The sequence below is a fragment of the Cetorhinus maximus genome, chromosome 21 (genome assembly GCF_964194155.1).
Source record: "Cetorhinus maximus chromosome 21, sCetMax3.hap1.1, whole genome shotgun sequence".
Classification (NCBI taxonomy): domain Eukaryota; kingdom Metazoa; phylum Chordata; class Chondrichthyes; order Lamniformes; family Cetorhinidae; genus Cetorhinus; species Cetorhinus maximus.
Genome location: NC_135899.1, coordinates 29337702 through 29360713, shown reverse-complemented (window position 1 = coordinate 29360713; position 23012 = coordinate 29337702). Strand labels below are relative to the sequence as shown.

The window sequence follows — 23012 nt, the reverse complement described above, 5'->3', positions numbered from 1 at the left end:
GTTTCAACGTCTTGATGGAGGGAAAGTTGATTTGACTGTCTCTGATCAGTCGGGTTGTTCGCCCTTCATTTTCCTCTGATTCCGTTTCCCGGATCCTTTCTCAAGGTTCACAAAGCTGGAGTCCAGGTTTTCTGTGTTGTTCCATTTCCATTTTTCCCACTCCCAACTGGCAATATTTTCGAAACCTTTACGCAGGCTTCCGCCTTGCCCCATGCCCAGGGATGTGAAATTCAGTTCTGCGGCGAGACTATAAAGACCGGGATTGTTCTCTTTAGGGTAAAGAAGGTTAAGCGGAGATTTGATGGAGGTGGTCATTCTTATACAGGGGAATAGGCGGAGAAGCTGGCAGAGCAAGTAGGGAGAGACTGTTTTCACTGACAGAAGTAGGGAACTCGATTTCAGATAACGGTTAAAAAAAAGTAAAACCAAAGCGAAAAGATAAGCTGACCAGGTTCCAGTTTTTACTCAGCGAGTTATGGTCTGGAATGAGGTCCGCCGCTTTTCTCGAATAAAGTGCTGGGATCATTGTCGGCAGTTTAACGTGTCGACTGAAAGACCGCACACTCACTTAGCATTGCCCTGCATCCCAGCCTTGATTTTTACGCTCAAACGCTGGAGTGGCATTTGAGTCTTTGTAATCCAAGTCAATAATAGCCGCTATTTCGTGTAAATATATTTCACAGTTTTACCGTTTAAAATATTTTACTGTTTCAGTTCAAATTCAATTAGTATTGAGTCTGTTGTTTCCAGCAGATTCCGTTTTTAAAGTTGCGGGTTTGAATTCTGGACCATTAAACACGGAAATGTGCATGCGCTCAGTTTGGGGTCAAAAAATAAATATTTACACTGGCAAACATTTAATTCTTCAATCCCTCTTTTGTGAAAATGGCACACGAAAGTATTTTAAATAACCTTTGCCGTCATGCAGATTTAAACGGAGGTTGCTGCGGCCACAACGCACAGTACTAACCACTGTACGATCAGGGCGCCACTACTGATCTGTTCAAAAACAGAATTACCTGGAAAAACTCAGCAAGTCTGGCAGCATCGGTGGAGAAGAAATCAGTTAACGTTTCGAGCCTTCACGACCCTTCGGCAGAACTGAAGCATAGTTAGGAGAAAGGAGAAATATAAGCTGGTTTAAGGTGGGGCGGGGGCGGGGGGAGAGAGAGGTTGAGGGTGGGGTGATTGTGGAGATAAGCAAGCAGTGATAGGAGCAGATAATCAAAGGATGTCACAGTCAAAAGGATCAAAGAGGTGTTGAAGGTGGTGATATTTGTCTAAGAAAAGTGCTAATTAAGAATGGAAGACAGGACACTCAAAGTACAGCTCTGGTGGGGGTGGGGTGGAAAGACTAACAAGGTTTTAGTTTTAGATTTAAAAATAATGGAAATAGGTGGGGAAAGAAGAATCTTTATAAATTATTGAAAAAAAAGGGGAGGGGGAGAAACGGGGTGGGGATGGGGGGAGGGGGAGTTTAAGATCTAAAGTTGTTGAATTCAATATTCAGCCCGGAAGGCTGTAAAGTGCCTAGTCGGAAGATGAGGTGCTGTTCCTCCAGTTTGCGTTGGGCTTCACTGGAACAATGCAGCAAGCCAAGGACAGACATGTGGGCAAGAGAACAGGGTGGAGTATTAAAATGGCAAGTGACAGGGAGGTTTGGGTCTTTCTTGCGGACAGACCGCAGGTGTTCTGCAAAACGGTCGCCCAGTTTGCGTTTGGTCTCTCCAATGTAGAGGAGACCGCATTGGGAGCAACGACTGCAGTAGACTAAGTTAGGGGAAATGCAAGTGAAATGCTGCTTCACTTGAAAGGAGTGTTTGGGCCCTTGGACGGTGAGGAGAGAGGAAGTGAAGGGGCAGGTGTTGCATCTTCTGCGTGGGCATGGGGAGGTGCCATAGGTGGGGGTTGAGGAGTAGGGGGTGATGGAGGAGTGGACCAGGGTGTCCCGGAGGGAACGATCCCTATGGAATGCCGTCAGGGGGGGTGAAGAGAAGATGTGTTTGGTGGTGGCATCATGCTGGAGTTGGCGGAAATGGCGGAGGATGATCCTTTGAATGTGGAGGCTGGTGGGGTGATAAGTGAGGACAAGGGGGACCTTATCATGTTTCTGGGAAGGAGGAGAAGGCGTGAGGGAGGATGCACGGGATATGGGCCGGACACGGTTGAGGGCCCTGTCAACGACCGTGGATGGAAAACCTCGGTTAAGGAAGAAGGAGGACATGTCAGAGGAGCTGTTTTTGAAGGTAGCGTCATCAGAACAGATGCGACGGAGGCGAAGGAACTGAGAGAATGGGATGGAGTCTTTACAGGAAGCGGGGTGTGAGGAGCTGTAGTCGAGGTAGCTGTGGGAGTCGGTAGGCTTGTAATGGATATTGGTGGACAGTCTATCATCAGAAATTGAGACATAGAGGTCAAGGAAGGGAAGAGAAGTGTCAAAGATGGTCCATGTGAAAATGATGGAGGGGTGGAGATTGGAAGCAAAATTAATAAATTTTTCCAGGTCCCGACGAGAGCATGAAGCAGCACCGAAGTAATCATCGATGTACCAGAGAAAGAGTTGTGGGAGGGGGCCGGAGTAGGACTGGAACAAGGAATGTTCCACATACCCCATAAAGAGACAGGCATAGCTGGGGCCCATGCGGGTACCCATAGCCACACCTTTTATTTGGAGGAAGTGAGAGGAGTTAAAGGAGAAATTGTTCAGTGTGAGAACAAGTTCAGCCAGACGGAGGAGAGTAGTGGTGGATGGGGATTGTTCGGGCCTCTGTTCAAGGAAGAAGCTAAGGGCCCTCAGACCATCCTGGTGGGGGATGGAGGTGTAGAGGGATTGGACATCCATGGTGAAGAGGAAGCGGTTGGGGCCAGGGAACTGGAAATTGTTGATGTGACGTAAGGTGTCAGAGAAATCACGGATGTAGGTCGGGAGGGACTGGACAAGGGGAGAGAGAAAGGAGTCAAGATAACGAGAAATGAGTTCCGTGGGGCAGGAACAGGCTGACACGATCGGTCTGCCAGGACAGTTCTGTTTGTGGATTTTGGGTAGGAGGTAGAAGCGGGCCATCTGGGGTTGGGCGACTATCAACTTGGAAGCTGTGGGAGGAAGATCTCCAGAGGAGATGAGGTCAGTGACAGTCCTGGAAACAATGGCTTGATGTTCTGTGGTGGGGTCATGGTCCAGGGAGAGGTAGGAGGAAGTGTCTGCAGTTGACGCTCAGCCTCCGCGAGGTAGAGGTCAATGCACCAGACAACAACAGTACCACCCTTGTCAGCGGGTTTGATGACAATGTTGGGGTTGGACCTGAGAGAACGGAGTGCAGTGAGTTCAGAGAGAGACAGATTAGAATGGGTGAGAGGAGCAGAGAAATTGAGACGGCTAATGTCACGCCGACAGTTCTCAATGAAAAGATCAAGAGAAGGTAAGAATCCAGAGGGAGGGGTCCAGGTGGAGGGAGAATATTGGAGGTGGGTAAAAGGATCCGTTGAACGGGGAGAGGACTCCTGCCCAAAGAAGTGAGCACGGAGACGAAGACGGCGGAAGAAGAGTTCAGCATCATGCCGAGCCCGAAATTCATTGAGATGAGGGCGTAAGGGTATGAAACTAAGTCCTTTGCTGAGCATTGAACGTTCAGCATCGGAGAGGGGAAGGTCAGGGGGTATAGTGAATACGTGGCTGGGGCTGGGATTGGAAGATGGGGTGGGGACGGAGGGACAAGCAGGGGTGGAGGATCCCAGATGGGTGTTGGTGTCGATGAGTTGTTGGAGCTTGCGTTCCTTAGCACTTGAGAGAAAGAGAAAAAGTTTCTTGTTGAGGCGACGGATGAGGCGAAGAATAAAATGAAACTGGGGGCACACGCAGCTTTGAAAAAGGGTGCGGCGGTGCTGCTGGAGGGAGAGGTCGAGTGTGTTCATATGGCGGCGCATGGCACTGAATGTGGATCTCAGAATGCGACGGGAACAGCAGTCCGAGAAACGTTTTATGTCCCGGAGATACCTGTAATCCTGGGTGGGTTCGAAACTAGAGGGATGGAATTTCAGTTGAAATCCACGTGGGGTGAGTCGGAGACGGAGACAGTCACTGAGAAAGGAGATATGGCTGTGAAAGCGGGTTTTAGTAAACACCTTATCAAACACCAGGAGAGAAATGGAAAGCAATGAAGGTGAGCAGGGCAGAAGAGACAGGCGGAAATCCTGTCGGAGAACAGAACCGTACTTCTTCAGAGAGGGCATTTCTTGAAGAGAGGTGGCAGTCAATTAAACACAGAGATAAAAACAAAAAGCTAAAAGCTACTGCGGATGCTGGAAATCCAAAACAAAAACAGAATTACCTGGAAAAACTCAGCAGGTCTGGCAGCATCGGTGGAGAAGAAATCAGTTATGTTTCGAGCCTTCACGACCCTTGTTGCAATCACCTCTCATTCTTCTCAACGCAATGAGTACAGGCCCAATCAGCTCAACCTTTCCTCATAAGGCAACTTATTCATTCCAGGAATCTACTCATGTATCTTTGCAGAGCTGCCTTCAACGCCAGTATGTTCCTCTTTAAATAAGTAGAACCCTGTACAAGTGTAGCATGACTTCCTCACTTTTATACTGCATACTCTTTGAAATAAAGGCCAACTTTCCATATTCTTCCCAAATTACTTGTTCTACCTGCATGCTCACTTTCTGTGACGGATGTACGAGGAAACCCACATCCCTCTCTTCCACAGCATTTTGTAGCCTCTCTCAATCGGAATTATGTTCTGCTTTTCCATTGCTCCTGTAATAAAAACTGAAAATACTGGAAAAAAAAACCAGCAGTGTGTAACTTATTTTCATGTTTGTGCTTTCAGACAATGCTCACCCCTTTTCTGCTCATAACACATTTTCAGATATTGCTCACTTTTATTCTGTTATTAGCACCTACTCGGTTCCAAAGCTTTCATCATTATACTATCATTACTTTTCTCTTCACCTTGTGTTCCATGATATCTTTGTCTCCTGGGCAGTTGCCTCGCAACTCCCCACCCGCCCCCCTCCCCCCCCCGCCCCCCCAACCCCTTTTCTTCCTTTCCTGTCTCTCCTAAACACCTTGTTCCCAGGAATATTTAACGCCCAGTCTTGCCCTTCTTTGAGCCTGGTCTGTGTTATAACAATAATATCAATTACTTTTGTCAACCTGTGCCTGCAATTCACCAATGTTATTAACCACACTCTGTGCATTCACATACATGCACATTAGCCCTTATTTAGGCTTTTTACCTTCCCGCCTTATTCTGACCCCACCTAACATCTTACTATTGCCTACTCTAATTCTATCAAACTCTCCTTGTATTCTATCCACCTTGATACTACTCTCTGATATATCCTCATTTTCGGTTGATACTTCACTACTTCCCACTGTCAGTTTCTCTCTTCTGCACTCTGAATTTTCCCTCAGGTTCACATCCCCCTGCCAATCTAGTTTAACCCTTCCCCAACAGCACTAGCAAACCTTCCCACAAGGACACTAGTTCCAGTCCTGCTAAGGTGTATCCCATCCTTCTTGTACAGGTCCCACTTGCCCCAGAATTGGTCCCAATGCCTCAGAAATCTAAAGCCCTCCCTCCTACTCCATTTCTCCAGCCACATATTGAACCTTCCTATTGTTATGCTCACTGGCACTTGGCACTGGGAGTAATCCTGAGATTACTGGTCTTGACATCCTGCTTTTTAATTCCCTTTCTAACTCCCTAAAATCTGCTTTCAAAACCTTATCCCTTTTCCTACCTATGTCATCGGTCCCAGTGTGGACCATGACCTCTGCCTGTTCATCCTCCCCTAAAAGAATGTCCTGCAGCCGCTCTGTGACATCCTTCAGTCTTGCACCAGGGAAGCAACAGACCATCATGGAACCGTGTCTACATCCACAGAAACACCTGTCTGTTCCCCTAACTATGGAATTCCCTGCTACTATAGAACTTCCACTCTTCTTCCTCCCCTCCTGTGCAGCTGAGACACCTGTGGTACCACAGACTTGGCTCTTGCACATTCCTCTGAGGAACCATCTTGCTTGCCAGTATCCAAAATGGAAAAGCAGTTAGAGGACGAGATAGCTTCAGAGGATTCCTGCACTACCTGCCTGTTTCTCTTAGATATTCTGGCGGTCACCCATTCCCTCTCTGTCTGTGTACTTCTTAGCTCTGGTGTGACCACCTTTCTAAATGTGCTATCCACGTAATCCTCAGCCTTGCAGATGCAACACAGTGACTCCAGCCGCCGCTCAAGCTCCGCAACTCAGACCATAAGTTTCTGTAGTTGATGACAATTCTTGCAGATGTAGTCATCGAAGGCACTTTGTGCATGTACGACCTCCCACATCCCACAAAGGGCACTTTCCACATGGCCGAGCTGCACCGACATAGCTTAAACTTTATATAAAGCATTTCCTACAGTATTTGTTTACCAATTTATTTTAATTTACTAATTTATTTTAATTTACTAATTAATTTTAATTATTTTCTTGATTAATTTAGAAGAATTCTCATATATACTACAATTTACTGTGTTTATTTAATGCTAATACCACCCACAAATACAACTAAAAGTTATACATTACTTAATTACACAGGTATGCGTTTTAGGAATTTATTTTAATTATTTTATTTTATATCTTTTTTTTATTTTAATGTTTTATTTCTACCATGCTTTGTGTGAAGAAGTGGTTCCTAACTGTTTTTGGATGATCAGGTTCTGATTTGAAAGTGATGTCTCTTGGTCCTAGAGTATCCCCATCAGAGAAAAAATTTCTCTTTTTCTATGCTTTCAATACCTTTCCAAATCCTAAAAACCTCAATCAATCATCTCTTAACCATCTAAGTTCCATGTAATGCAAGCCTAGTTTGTTTAATCTCTCCTCATAATCTAAACCTTGGAGCCCTGGTAACAACCTGGTGAATCTGTGCTGCACTCCTTCCAAAGCTGATCTATCCTTTCTGAAGGTGTGGTGCTCAGAATTGTATACAGCACTCTGGATGTGGCCTAATCAAGGTTATTCATGATGTAAAAATTACTCCCATCTACCAAGTTGGTCCAAAATGGATGGCTTCACATATCCCTGCATTGAAATCCATCAACCACACCCACTTTCTCTCAATGTCTTTTTTTCCAAATGTTATGCTCCCATCTACACCACTTACACTGCCACTAATTTTTGTGTCCTGAGCAAAGATGGATTTGTGGCTCTCAATTGTGTTATCTAAGCTACTAATAAATAAAGTGAATAGTTGAGGCCCCATCACAGATCCTTGTGAGACCTACTAGTCATTTTCTTCTACTTTGAGTATATCCTTTATTCCTACTCTCTGTCTTATACTCCCTAACCAATCTCCTAACTAGGCCAATAATATGCCTTCAATTCATGAGGTTTAATCAGTCTCTTATGCGAAACATTATCGAAAGCCTTCTGGAAATTCATAAAAACTACATCCATGGGCATTCTCCTGTTTACTAATTCAGTTAATTGCTTAAAAAATTCAATTAGATTCATTGGATATAATTTTTTTTATTCATTCATGGGATGTGGGTGCCGCTGGCTAGGCCAGCATTATTGCCGGCCAATTGCTCTTGAGAAGGTAATGGTGAGCTGTCTTCTTGAAATGCTGCAGTCCATGTAATGTAGGTACGCCCACAGCACTGTTAGTGAGCAATTTCCAGGATTTTGACCCAGTGACAGTGAAGGAACATAATCTCTGCTTTACAAAGCCATGCTGGGTCTCTCCAAACAGCTCAAATTTAGACTAATAGGACTATATTTTCCTGGTTTCTTTCTCTCTTGTCTGTTTGAAATAATGGAGTTGCATTAATAATTTTCCAAACTATAAGGACAATTCCTGAATCAAGAGAACTTTGGAAGATTATGGCTAAAACACCTGCAATTTCCTCACCTACTTCCTTTAAAACTCAAGGGATTTGTTAGCCTTTAGTGCCATTTTCCAACACTGTATACTTCTTTTACAATTAATTAAGTTTATTCCAGTCATTGATTCCTAATTAATTCCCTGGTCTGTCAGGTGTATATTATCCTCTTCCTCGACTGTGAAGATTGACAAAGTAATTATTTAGCAAAAATCTGCCATTTCCTTATTTTCATTACAATATTACCCAATTTGGTTTTTTTTTAATTGCCCAAACTACACTTTTCCTTTCATTATGATTGTGAAAATTGTGCACATCTCAATGTCACCTGCAAGTTCCATTTTGAATTCCATTTTGCAGCTCTTGATGACTTTTTTGTCTCCTTAGCTGTTCTCTATTCTATCTCATTGTCCCTTGGATCTACACTATGCTTTTCTCTTGAGTTTTATATTATCTTTTGCCTCCTTTGCTGGCCAGGGTTGTTTTATTTGGTAGGTAGAACTCTTGCTCCTTAGGGATATGTACGGATTCTTTATTCGAGTCAAAAAGTAATTTAAGGTTATTTGGTCCATCAACTTAGTGCTGGCTCCCCATGGAGGAATCCAGTCAGTCCCACTCACTTGCTCGATCCCCATAGTCCTGTAAGTTTATTTCTTTCTAGTGCCCATCCCATTTATTTTAGAAATCATTGACTGTTTCCTCTTCCACCGCCCTCATGGGCAGCAAGTTCCAGGTCATTACCTCATGATGTGTAAAAAAAGTTCTTGCTCACATCCTCCCTGTATCTCTTGCCCAAAATCTTCAATCTATGTCCCCTCGTCCTTTTACCATTAGCTAATGGGGAGAGATTTTCCTAGGTCTACCTTTTCTAAACCTGCCATAACCTTTTACAGCTCTATCAAAATTCCCCTCAATCTCCTTTGCTCCAAGGAGATAACACCAGGCTTTCCAACCTAACGTTGTAACTAAAACATCCCATCCCTGGAAACATTCTGGTAAATCTCCGCTGCACACTTTCAAGGACCTTCAAATTCTTTCTAAAGTGTCATGACCAGATTTGGAAGCAATACTCTAAATGTGGCCTAACAAGAGCTCTCTGAAGGTTCAGCATAACTTCACTGCTTTTGTACACACTGCTTCTATTTATGAAGCCCAAGATATCTATTGAGCTACATTATTTTCTGAACTTCTACTGTTCATCTGTACATATTCCTGATAAAAGTTTTGACCAGTTTGCTGTTGTCACTCTCTGTCTCATTCCGTTTAGAGCCAGTCTTACCACAATGTAGAATCTTAGTAACTATCAAGGTTCTTCTTTTCAAAACCAACTTTAAATATGATTATATTATGACTACCATTAGCTATATGTTCCTTTCTTGTTAGATTAGCTACATCTGGCTCATTACTCAATCCTAAATCGAGTACACCTTGCCTCCTTGCTGGCTCTAGAACATCCTGGTAGAAAACTATATTGAATGAAGATATTCAATATCTTTCTGACATGAGTTACGGTGTTTCTCTTGTGCTACTGTGAAATTGAAAGTCCCCTATTTAAAAATAAACCTCTTCATTTGCTGCAAGCCTCTCTAGTCTCTGAATTAAAACATTCTGTGTTACTTCTTAATTGTTATCAGGCAGCCTGTAGACAACTCCCATTATATTCATATGTCCTTTTTTATTCATCAATTCTAACTGAAGTCACAATCATTTGCTTTCCCTTACCTAGATCTTCTCTTTTTAATGTTGGAATAATCCAAGGCAAAATTAATTCTCTCTTGGTAAAAAAAAGAATTTGGGTTAATAAATTGACAGCCAGCATAGAACTGTTAAAAGCAAATTGTGTCTGACAAACTTGATGAGAGTAGTGCAGTTGATATTTTGTACATTGATTTTTAAAAAGGATCTGATAATAGACTTTGTTGTGAAATTGAAAGCTGTGGGGAAAAAGAGACAGTGTCAGTGTAGATACAAAATTGGCTAAGAGACAGAAAGTGGGGGGTAATGGTGAATGGTTGTTTTTCAGATTGGAGTGAAGTATATAGTGGTATGGGGTAGGTATTAGGACTGCTGCTTTTTTCAATCTATATTAATAACCTGGACTTGGGTATTCAGAGCATAATTTCAAAGTTGCAGATGGTACAAATCTTGCAAATGCAGTAAACAGAGAGAGGATTGCAACAGGTTTCAGGGGATCACAGACCAGTCAAATGGACAGACAGGTGACCGATGAAGCTTAGTGTAACAAAGTGTGTGATGATTAATTTTAGAAGATGCAATGAGGAGGGGTGATTATAAACATCTTCGAACCTCACTGACAGACACTGTCCCTGCAATCACTGTTCCTCTTACCCCAATCTTTGGTCTCCACTCCTTCTTTGCTGCTGTGCTCATACTGACAGGAATAAGTGGCTCTGTCCTCCAACTTGATCTGAGCCCATCTTCTGAGCTGGTAGATGCCATTGTGGATGGGCAGGATGCCAGTGGAATATGTGTCCGTAATCGGCTCGCCATTTCTCAACAGAGTAACTTCGATATCACAAGGGTAAAATCCCGTCAGGAGGCAGGAGAGCTGAGTAAGTTTAGTGGATGAGGCCTTGTCCACAGAAATAAACACTTGAGGGGTGACTGAGAGAGAGTAAAACAGATCAGAGCCAAGTCTGTGCGAGATGGTGAGAGATCTTTAAACTGCATTTAAACCACAAGGGAATTGTACAAAACCCTTTCAACTGGGGATTAGAAAATAGACCCTCAGTCACCTCCTCCCTCACCGACTCTCAATCCCCTTCACCCACTGGTTCTCGGATCCACCCACCCCCAGTTATTGACTGTCAGTCCCCCTTTCACACACTCACAAGGTCTCAATTCCTTTTCTCCTTCCATCAGGTATCTCTTCAGTGACTCAATGCACTCCTGCTCCAAGTAACGTTTCACGTGTTGGTTGAAGCCCGGGGCCTGGTCCCACTTGTTCTTGCTCAGCTGTCCCCAAGTCACACGAGTTACCCAGACCATATGATCCTTGTCGAAGTTGACATAATCCTTTCCATCCCAGCCAAGCTGTTCAAATCCACTGGTACTCCCATTATCCCACATCTTACAACCGTACATCAGTTGATAGGTATGGATCCCTGTCAATCAAACACACACAGCCAACCAGAGCCTGCTTCACAAGGACAGTGGTCATCCTCCGCAGAGGAGACAAAGAGACATTGGCAGGGCAGGAGAGGGGGCATGGGGCCAAGGGCAGAGGAACAGTGGCAGGACAGAGACATGGGGGGGAAGGACAGAGAGATGGAGGGGCAGAGAGACATTGGGGGAGAAGGACAGAGAGACAGTGGGGGACAGAGAGAGATGGGGGGACAGAGAGAGATGCAGGGGACAGAGAGACGGGCAACAGAGAGAGATGGAAGAAAACAGAGAGAGGCGATGGGAGGAATAGAGAGACAGGTTGGTGGAATAGAGAGAGATGGGGGGAACAGAGCAATTCGGGAGGGCTGGGAGAGACGGGGGTGTCAGAGAGTTGGGGGCGCAGAAAGAGACGGAGGGGGACAGAGAACAATGTAGGGGGAATAGAGAGATGGGGGTAAACAGAGAGATGGAGGGGGGGAAAACAGAGAGAGATGAGAGGGCAGGGAGACATGGGGGAAACCGGGAGACACGGGGCAAACAGGGAGACATGGGGAGAAACAGGCAGACACGGGGAAACAGGCAGACATGGGGGAAACAGGGAAACAAGGGGGAAACAGGCAGACATGGGGGGAAACAGGGAAACACGAGGGAAACACGGGGGAAACAGGGAGACATGGGGGGAACATGGAGGCACAGGGGGGAAACAGGGAGGCACAGGGGAAACAGGGAGGTACGGGGGGAATAGAGACACAGGCATGGTAAGTAGGGAGACACAGAGGAATAGGGAGACACTGGGAAAAATAGTTAGACAAGTGGGGGATAGAGAGATACACGGAGAGGAATAGAGAGATACGGGGAGGGGATTAGAGAACGATACAAGGGGGGAATAGAGAGTTGCTGGGGGGACCAGAGAGACACAGAGGGAATAGAGAGACACGGGTGTCAATGTCTTATCAATTACATTGTTAGGATCCGTTGATGTGAATTTTCATTGTTAAGGTTTGTTAACAGCAATTAAGGAAAACAGGTGATGGGTAACTGAACACACATAAACAAGGGATAGCTGGGACATTAGGTGGAGGTGAGGAGTGTTGACACAGAATAAAGTCAATACACTCTTTCAGCAAGGAAAGGCCCTGTGTCTTAGTTTTGACTTCACCAGCCGGCTTGGACCCTCTTAACAAAGTCGGGGGGGATTAGAGAGATACTGGGAGAATAGAGAGACATGGTGGGAAAAGAAAGATGGGGGTGAAAGAGAGACACTAGGGGGAACAGAGCGACACAGGGGAGCGGTGGTGGAATAGGGATATATGGCTGGGGGCTAGGCTCTCGAAACTTGTCAAGAAGCCACCATGTGAACCAGGTGGAAACAGTCAATGTGAGGCCTCTCACCATTGGCATACCGCTGGGAGGGTGGTTCACCCTGGAATCAGATTCAGAACTACCCCTGTCCCCGATGTAAGGGACATTTTCCACCCTCCCCGTAACATGGAGCACTTGCCACACCATGCCCCCACCTCCCCAACCCCCATCCCTGGGGTACAGGCAACCCTCTCTCTGTCCCCTTCTCCTGGTCCTTCAGCTCTTTCCAAGCCCTGATCCAGTCCCTTTCATGTCCCTGGATGTCACGGAGTGGCTGCAGGACATTCTGGGGAGGGAAGGTAAACAGCCAGTGGTCGTGGTACACATTGGTACCAATGACATAGGTAAACTAAGGGATGAGGACCTGCAAGCTGAGTACAGGAAGTTAGGAGATAAATTAAAATGCAGGACCTCAAATGTAGTAATCTCAGGATTACTCCCAGTTCCACGTGCAAGCGAGAGCAGGAATAAGAGGATAGACCAAATGAACACGCAGCTGGAGAGATGGTGTAGCTGGGAGGGATTCAGATTCTTGAGGCACTGGGACCGGTTCTGGGGAAGGTGGTACAAACTGGACAGGCTGCACCCAGGCAGAGCTGGGACCAGTGTCCTTGCGGGGGCTTTTGCTAGTTCTGTTGGGGAGTATTTAAACCAGTGCGGCAGCGGGTACCAGGAGTAGGATCGGATAGGTCACATTCAGATCAGAAAAATGGAGGTAGAACATTAACTAGGGACGTTGTGATAGACATGGAGTTACAGGAGAAGCAAAGTTTAAAAAGTGTCCAGCAAGGGAAATTGACAGGGTTAAACTGTTTTTACTTCAGCGCAAGGAGGATTCCAAACAAGGCAGATGAGTTAAGGGCACAGGTAGACACATGGCAGCAGGATGTCATTGCTATAACGGAGACCTGGCTAAAGGAGGGACAAAACTGGCAGCTTAATATCCCTGGTAATAGAGTCTTCAGACACGATAAAGTAGAAGATAAAAAAGGAGGGGGGGGTAGCACTAATGATTAAAGAATCAATTCCAGTTGTGAGAAGAAATGATATACTAAATAGGTCAACAAACGAGGCTTTATGAATTGAGCTTAGAAATAAAAAAGGGGCAGTCACACTACTGGGAGTATACTACAGACCCCCAGATAGTGAAAGGGAGATAGAAGAGCAAGTATGTAGGCAAACTTCTGCTTGTAAGAACAAGAGGGCAATAATAGTAGGAGACTTCAACTCTCCTAATATCAACTGGGATTCAAACAATATAAGGGGCACTGAGGGAGAAAAATTCATGCAGTGTGCCCAGGAAATTTTTTTCAACCAATCAGTGACAAACCCAATGAGAGGAGATGCAATTCTAGACCTAGTCTTGGGGAACGAAGAAGGGCAAGTGAGTGAAGTGACAGTTGGCAACTGTATCGGGGAAAGTGATCACAATTCAGTTAGATTTAGCATTATCATGGAAAAGGACAAAGATAAGGCAGGAGTAAATGTCTTGTACTGGGGGAAGACAAATTTTGCAAAAATGAGAAGGGACTTGGCTAAGGTGGACTGGACAGCACTGCTGGAGGATAAAACAGTGGAAAACCAGTGGGAAGCACTAAAAAGCGAGATCCTAAGTGTACAAAGAAGACATGTCCCCTACAAAAATAAGAGTGGTACTGCCAAATCTAGACCCCCCTGGTTGTCTAGAGGAATACAGGGGAAGATCAAACAGAAAAAGAAAGCGTACGATAGGCACAAAGAACTAAGCACTGCAGAGAGCCTAGACGAATATCGGAAGTGCAGGGATGAAGTAAAAAAGGAAATAAGGAAATTAAAGAGAGGGCATGAAAAAAGATTAGCAAGTAAAGTTAAAGATAACCCAAAGATGTTTTATCAAACATTAATGCTAAAAGATTAGTTAAGGAAAAAGTGGGACCTATCAGAGATGAAGATGGAAACTTGTGCGTAGATGCAGTGGCTGTGGGAAGGGTTTTGAATGAATATTTTGTCTCTGGGTTTACAAAGGAATGGGAGGATGTAGATATAGTTGTCTAGGAGGAACACTACGAGATATTGGATGGGATAGTCATAAAGAGAGAGGAAGTACTCAAAGGGTTGAAATCCTTGAAAGTTGATAAGTCACCAGGGCCAGATGGATTGTTTCCGAGGCTGCTGAAAGAAGTCAAGGAGGAGATAGCAGATGCTCTGAGGATGATTTTCCAATCTTCACTAGATACAGGGGAGGTACCGGAGGACTGTAGAGTTGCAAACGTTGTTCCATTGTTTAAAAAGGGTTCAAAGGAAATGCCAAACAATTATAGGCCAGTTAGTCTTACATCGGTGGTGAGCAAATTAGAAGAATCAATCCTGAGACATAGGATTAACTGTCATGTGGAAAGGCACAGACTAGTCAGGGATGGTCAGCATGGATTTGTTAAAGGAAGGCCTTGCCTCACAAATTTGATTGAATTCTTTGAGGAAGTGACAAGAAGGGTTGATGAAGGTAATGCAGTGGATGTTGAGTACATGGATTTTAGCAAGGCATTTGACAAGGTCCCACATGGCAGATTGATCAGGAAAGTAAAAGCCCATGGGATTCAGGGTAATGTGGCAAACTGGATAAAAAGTTGGCTTTGTAACAGGAAACAAAGGGTAATGGTCGATGGATGCCCTTGCGAATGGAAAGTTGTCTCAAGTGGTGTTCCACAGGGCTCGGTGTTGGGACCCTTGCTGTTTGTGTTATAGATTAACGATTTGGACGTGAACCTGGGGGGGGGGGGTACGATTGGGAAATTTGCAGATGACACAAAGATTGGCCGAGTAGCGGATAGTGTAGAGGATAGCCATAATCTCCAAAACAATATAGATGGGTTAGTGGAGTGGGCGGTAAAGTGTAGATGGATTTTAACATAGAGAAGTGTGAGATCATACATTTAGGGAGGTCAAACAGTTATAGGGATTACACAATAAATGGGAATATACTAAGAGGGGTAGATGAAGTGAGAGATCTTGGCGTACAAGTACACAGATCCCTGAAGGCAGCAGTTCAAGTAGACAAGGTTGTAAAGAAGGCATATGAAATGCTCTCCTTCATTGGCAGAGGTATAGAATTTAAAAGTAAGGATATAATGTTGGAATTGTATAAAACACTGGTGAGGCCACAACTGGAGTATTGTGTGCAGTTCTGGTCACCACATTACAGGAAGGGTGTAATAGCTCTGGAGATAGTGCAGAAGAGGTTTACAAGAATGTTGCCAGGGTTAGAAAAGTGTAGCTACGAGGAGAGATTGGATAGGTTGGAGTTATTTTCCTTAGTACAAAGAAGGCTGAGAGGTAACTTGATTGAAGTGTACAAAATTATGAGGAATGGATAACGAAGGATATTGTGAGATTAGTCAAAAAGAAAAGGGAAGCATTTGTAAGGCCTAGAAGGCTGGGAACAGATGAAGCCCATGGAGAATATAAAGAAAGTAGGAAGAAACTTAAGCAAGGAGTCAGGAGGGCTAAAAGGGGTCAAGAAAAGTCACTGGCAACCAGGATTAAGGAAAATCCCAAGACTTTTTATACATATGTAAAAAGCAATAGGGTAGCCAGGGAAAGGGTAGGCCCACTCAGGGACAGAGGTGGGAATCTGTGTGTGGAGCCAGAGGAAATGGGGGAGTTACTAAATGAATACTTCTCATCAGTATTCACCAAAGAGAAGGACCTAGCGGTTGATTTGTCTAGGGAAGAGTGTGTAGATAGCCTGGATCATGTTGAGATCAAAAAGGTGCAGGTGTTAGGTGTCTTGACGAATGTAAAGGTTGATAAGTCCCCAGGGCCAGATGGGATCTACCCCAGCGTACTGAGGGAGGCAAGGGAGGAGATTGCTGGGGCATTGATAGAAATCTTTGTATCCTCACTGGCTACGGGTGAGGTCCCAGAGGACTGGAGAATGGCCAATGTTGTTCCATTGTTTAAAAAGGATAGCAGGGATAATCCAGGAAATTACAGGCTGGTGAGCCTTACATCAGTGGTAGGGAAATTATTGGAGAAGATTCTTCGTGACAGGATTTACTACCATTTGGAAGCAAATGGGTGTATTAGTGAGAGGCAGCGTGGTTTTGTGAAGGGGAGGTTGTGTCTCACTAACTTGATCGAGTTTTTCGAGGAAGTGACAAAGATGATCGACGATGGAATGGCAGTGGATGTTATATACATGGATTTCAGTAAGGCATTTGACAAGGTCCCTCATGGCAGACTGGTACAGAAGGTAAAGTCGCACGGGATCAGAGGTGAGCTGGCAAGATGGATACAGAATTGGATTGGTCATAGAAGACAGAGGGTAGCAGTGGAAGGGTGCTTTTCTGAATGGAGAGCTGTGACTAGTGGAGTTCTGCAGGGATCAGTGCTGGGACCTTTGCTGTTTGAAGTATACATAAATGATTGGAGGAAAATGTAACCAGGCTAATTAGTAAGTTTGCAGACGACACTAAGGTTGGAGGAGTTGCAGATAGTGAAGAGGATTGTCAAAGGATACAAAGGGATATAGATCGGTTGGAGACTTGGGCAGAGAAATGGCAGATGGAGTTTAATCCAGACAAATGCGACGTAATGCATTTTGGAAGGTCTAATACAGGCAGGAATTATACAATAAATGGCAGAACCCTTAAGTGCATTGACGGACAGAGGGATCTGGGTGTACAGGTCTACAGGTCACTGAAAGTGGCAACGCAGGTGGATAAGGTAGTCAGGAAGGCATATGGCATGCTTGCCTTCAATGGCAGGGGTATTGAGTATAAAAGCTGAGAAGTCATGCTGCAGCTGTATGGAACCTTGGTTAGGCCACACTTGGAATATAGCGTGCAATTCTGGTCACCACATTATCAGAAGGATATGGAGGCGTTGGAGAGGGTGCAGAGGAGGTTTACCAGGATGCTGCCTGGTCTGGAGGTTATTAGCAACTGAGGAGAGGTTGGAGAAACTCGGATTGTTCTCACTAGAGCGACGGAGATTGAGGGGCGACTTGATAGAAGTTTACAAAATTATGAGTGGCATGGACAGAGTAGATAGTCAGAAGCTTTTTCCCAGGGTGGAAGAGTCAATTACTAGGGGACATAGACTTAAGGTGAGAGGAGAAAACTATAGAGGAGATGTGCGGGGCAAATTTTTTACACAGAGGGTAGTGAGTGTCTGGAATTCGCTGCCAGAGGAGGTGGTGGAAGCAGGTACGAAAGTGGTGTTTGAGAGGCAGCTTGACAAATACATGAATTGGATGGGAATAGAGGGATACGGACCCCGGAAGTGCAAAATGTTTTAGTTGACGGGCGATATGATCGGCGCAGGCTTGGAGGGCCGAAGGGCCTGTGCCTGTGTTGTACTTTTCCCTCCCCTTTTTTTTCCAATAATTTATATAGATTTTTCTTTTCCCACCTACTTCCATTATTTTTAAATGAATTTCCATCCATTGTTTTATCTCTATCTTTTAGCCTTTTTTGATTCCTTCACCCCACCCCACCCCCACTAGGGCTATCTCTACCTTGCTTGTCCTGCTTTCTTCTCTCAATTAGTACATTCCTCAGATAATATCACCACCTTCAACACCTCTTTGTCCTTTTGGCTGTGACATCTTTTGGTTATCTCCACCTATCACTGGCCTCTATCCAGCTCAAATTGTCCCACCCCCCCTTAAACCAGCTTATATTTCACCTCTCTTCTGTTTTTACTTAGTTCTGTTAAAGGGTCATTCGGACTCGAAACGTTAATTGTGCTCCTCTCCGCAGATGATGCCAGACCTGCTGAGTTTTTCCAGGTATTTTTGTTTTTGTTCTGTACTTATCTTTGTTCTTTGTTCTTTGTTTGAATAGATAGAGTGTGACCAGATAAAATTATTTCCCTTGGTGGAGAATTCTAGAACCAGGGGATATAGATTCAAGATAAGTGGCAGAAGGTGTAGGGGGGACATGAGGAAGAACTTTTTTGCGCAGAGGGTAGTGGGTGTCTGGAATTCGCTGCCCAAGTTGGTGGTAGAGGCAGAAACTATAAACTCTTTTAAAAAGTACCTGGATCTGCACCTCAAGTGCTGTAAGCAGCAGGGTGCAGGAAGGTGGGATTAGAAAGGGCACCTGGGTGTCCTCGGGCTGGCATGGACAAGATAGGCCGAATGGCCTCCTTCTGTGCTTTAACTTTTCTATGGCTCAATGGTTCTACATAGCCTACGCCCCTGCCCCCAACTCCCTGCTCTCCTAGTCTCGGGTTGTCATCCCATTCCCGGACCTGACCTGTGGGATGCGCTGTGAGCAGTGGGAGGGTGAGGACTCACCGCCTGTCTGGTTGGTCCTGCTCATGAGGTTCTGAATGCTGATTCTCAGAGCCTGTTCCCAGGCCTGTGTGGTCTGTGTCTGCTGCTTCCAATACTCGGGACCCTTGCTCTCCGCCATTCAGCGCTGTCGAGGAATCATCCGCTTCTGATTGCTGTCATATAGAACAAACTCCATGTTGTCCACGTAACCAACAAGCACAAACTCCAGGACACTGGGAATCGGGGTCATTGATGTAAAGAAATACCGGAGAGAGTGAGAGCCTGAAACACAGAGACGGAGATCAGGACATGGACCCCAAAATACCAACCCCACACAAAAAGAGACATCAGGGAATGAATCCCAAAACACCAACCCCACAGAGAGAGGTAAGTTAGCAACCTCTGTAAGTAATACCCAGTCACACTGAACACCATCAGTTATAGGCCGAGCCATGGGCCCAATTACACTGAACGCTGTCTGCTATAGGTTGAGTCTGTGGCCCACTCCTCCCTCTCCCATCCAGGCTCCCTGTCTCTATACTGACCAATGGGAATAATCACCCACTGAGTGACTGAATACAGCATCTAATTCCTCAAATACTTAATATGAATCCCCATATATCTATATATACACACACATAAATATATATATATATATATATACCTACATTGCAGACAGACATAGGAAGAGGAACCTGGGGTAACCCATCCACTTACAGACTGAGGGAGAGGGGCCTGGGGTAACCTACCCACTGACATACTGAGGGAGAGGGGTCTAGCTTACTTCTGACTCAGTAACACCAAGTAGAGATATTCAGGCTCAGTAAGAGGAGTGTCGACTGACAGTCATCAAGATTGTGGAATCTAATAGAGATTGGGGAGGGAGAACCACAGAGTCTGGTTCTGACTAACAGTTATGTTTTATTTGCTACCTGCGGGAATAAGGAGGAAGGCTATTGGATAGGTGACCAAAGCACCATGGAAAAGGAGGAGCAGAACAGAAAGGTTGCAGTTATAGGGAATCAGTTTAATGTTCAGAGTGAGGAAGCAATTAGAATCTGATATGACAGACAGAGTGGCTGAGCACAAGAATAAATATTAGCTGATCAGAGGGAGCCATGGATTAGTAAAAAGTAACTGAGGTCTGATTAATTTAGTTGAACTGGAGGTCAACGACATGAAAGATAAGGGAGTGTTGATGGACATTATTCACAAAGATTTCCAGAAGGCATTTGCTACCATTCCACACAAGGGATTGTTTGCGAAAATGAGCGTTTATGGATTGGAGTAATCTTCTGATTTTGGTCTGAAAATAGTTTGGGAAGTAGGAGACAGAGATTGGGGATAAACGGGCTAATATTCTGATTGGTGGAATGCAACCCGTGCTGCCCCAGGGATCGCAACTCTTCACCACATTTGTAAACAAATTGGTTGAAGGAATTGAGAGTTATTTATCATTTTGCAGATGACACTAAATTAGGCGTGGCAGTAAGTTGTTGTGTGGATGGGTGAAAAAAAGTTGCAAAAGGGCACTCATATATTCAGTGAGTGGGTAAAACAAAATTGTGGCAGATGGAGTTCAATGTGGGAGTGTTTGGACCTGAGAAAGATAGATCAGAGTATGTTCTACACAGTGAGATGCCAGGAATGTGAGAGCAGTAAGACTTTGATATCCAAGTTCAGAAGTCATGAAAAGCTAGTGGACAAAACAAAAACTAACAAGGTTCATGGAATAAAAACAAAAGCGCTAGACATATTCAGCAGGTCAGGCAGTATCTGTGGAGTGGCATGACTTGGGGCGTCATAACACTCAAGGCTATGGGCCACGTGCTGGTAAATGGGGTTAGGTAGATAGGTCAGGTATTTCTCACGTGTTGGTGCAGACGCGATGGGCCAAAGGGCCTCCTCTGCACTGTGTGATTCTGTGATTCTGTGAAAAACAAAGTTAATGTTTCAGGTCAAGATGTATTTTCATCAGAACTGAAGAAAGGTGGAAATGTAAGAGTTTTTAAGCCAGTAGAAGGGGCAAGGGGCAGAAAGAACCAAAGGGAAGGTCTGTGACAGCGTGGAAGGGAGGAGAGGTTAAATAACAAAAGGTTTTATGATGCAACAGCCAAACAAAGTGGTAGTGGGTACGGTAAAGAAGCAAAAGCATGTCCAAATGAGACACGAATGGCTACATCGCAACTATCTGAATGTAACATGAAAGGATAAAGAAAGGGACAAGACGGCCAACACAGTAAAACAAAATACAAGAAGAAAACAAATAGAACAAGATGGAGGTAGAGCTATGATCAAAAGTCAATATTGAGTCCAGAAAGATAGGTAGGAAAATAAATTGTGAAGAGGACATCAGGAGGCTACAAAAAGATATAGATAGGTGAGATGAGTTTGCAAACATCTGGCAATGGAGTATAATGTGGGAAAATGTGAAATTGTCCATTTTGGCAAGAAGAATAAAAAAGCGTGTTATCTAAATTGTGGGAAACTGCAGAGCGCTGAAATGCAGAGGGATCTGGGTGTTTTAGTGCATGAATTGCAAAAGGTTCGTATGCAGGTACAAGTAATCAGGAAAGCAAATAGAATGTTATTGTTTATTGTGAGAGGAATTTAATCTAACAGCAGGGAGGTTATGCTTCAGTTATGCAGGGCATTGTGAGACTACATCTGGAGTACTGTGTACGGTATTGGTCTCCTTACTTAAGGAAAGATGTAAATGCATTGGAAGCAGTTCAGAGAAGGTGTACTACACTAATACTTGGATTGGGCATGTTGTCTTATGAGGAAAGGCTGGACAGGCGAGGCTTGTATCCACTGGAGTTTAGAAGAGTCAACTTGATTGAAACATATAAGATCTTGCGGTGACTTGACAGGGTGGATGTGGAGAGGATGTTTCCTCTTGTGGGAGGATCTAGAATGAGGGGTCACTGTTTAAAAATAAGGGGTCTCCATTTAAGACAGGGGTGAGGAAAATTTCTTTCTTTCAGAGGGTCGTGAGTCTTTGGAACTCGCTTCGTCAATTGCATATTTTTGAGGCAGAGGTAGATAGACTCTTGATAAGCGAGGGGAGATGGTGGCATCGTGGTATTGTCACTGGGGTATTAATCCATAAACTTGGGGTAATGCTTTGGGTTTGAATCCCACCATGGAAAAATGCCCTTACCTGGTCTGGCCTACATGTCAGACCAAATACACAGCAATGACCTGATACTGAAATGGCCTAGCAAGCCACTCAGTTGTATCAAACTGCTACGAAGCCTACAAGGAATGAAAATGGATGGACCTCTTGGAATTGACTTGGAAAACGAAAATGACAACAGCCACTCAAATAATTCAGCCCTGTTGACTCTGCAAAATCCTCCTTACTAACATCTGGGGCTTAGTGCCAAAATTGGGAGAGCCCGACATAGTTATACTCATGGAATCATACGTTACAGGTAATGTCCAGACACCACCATCACCATTCCTTGGCATGTCCTGTCCTGAAACCTACTGCTGATCACCCCATCCCCCTCAGCTGATGAATCAGGAAGCACTGAGGATGGCGAAGGTGCAGAATGTATTCAATGTCTATCACCAAAAGTGGTTCAGTAGCACCACTGCTGGCCGAGTCTAAAAGGACATAGCTGCTAGACTGGGTCTGCAGTAGGTGGTGAGGGAAAAACATACTTGACCTCGCCCATGCTAATCTGTCTGCTGCAGATGCATCCGTCCATGACAGCATCGGTAGGAGTGACCACCACACAGTTGTTGGGAGACGGAGTCCCATTTCCACATTCAGGGTACTCTCCATTGTGTGGCACTACTACCACATGGTATAGATTTTAACCAGGTCTGGCAACTTAAGACTGGATATCCATGAGGCGTTTTGGCTATCATCAGAAGCAGAATTGTACTCAGCCACAATCTGGAATCTGATGGCCTGCCATATCCCCACTCTACCATTAACACCGAGCCAGGGGATCAACCCTGGTTCAATGAAGAGTGCAGGACGGCATGCCAGGAGCAGCACTAGGCATACCTAAATATGAAGTGCCAACCTGGTGAAGCTACATCTGAGAGCTACTTCTGTGCCAAGGAGCATAAGCAGCATGCAATAGACAGAGCTAAGTGATTCCACAACCAATGGTTCAGATCTAAGCTCTGCAATCCTGCCACATCTAATCATAAATAGTGGGAGACAATTAAACAACTCACTGGGGGAGCAGGCTCCACAAATATCCCCAACCTCAATGATGGAGGAGCCCAGCACAGCAGTGCAAAAGATAAAGCTGAAGCATTTGCGACAATCTTCAGCCAGAAGTGCCGAGTTGATAATCCATCTCGGCCTCCTCCGGAGGTCCCCATCATCACAGATGCCAGTCTTCAGCCAATTTGATTGACTCCA

The 23012-nt window shown here is 44.8% G+C and overlaps 1 protein-coding gene across 1 annotated transcript; it reads right to left on the bottom strand.

Moving 5' to 3' along the window:
- Nucleotides 1–45: 45 nt before the first annotated feature.
- Nucleotides 46–22721, bottom strand: LOC144695152 (major histocompatibility complex class I-related protein 1-like). The gene is given in 5 exon segments (XM_078566049.1): nt 46–269; nt 10228–10503; nt 10731–11003; nt 18647–18907; nt 22679–22721. Coding segments are annotated over 5 exon segments (1074 nt in total). The 5' UTR covers nt 22719–22721.
- Nucleotides 22722–23012: the final 291 nt, after the last annotated feature.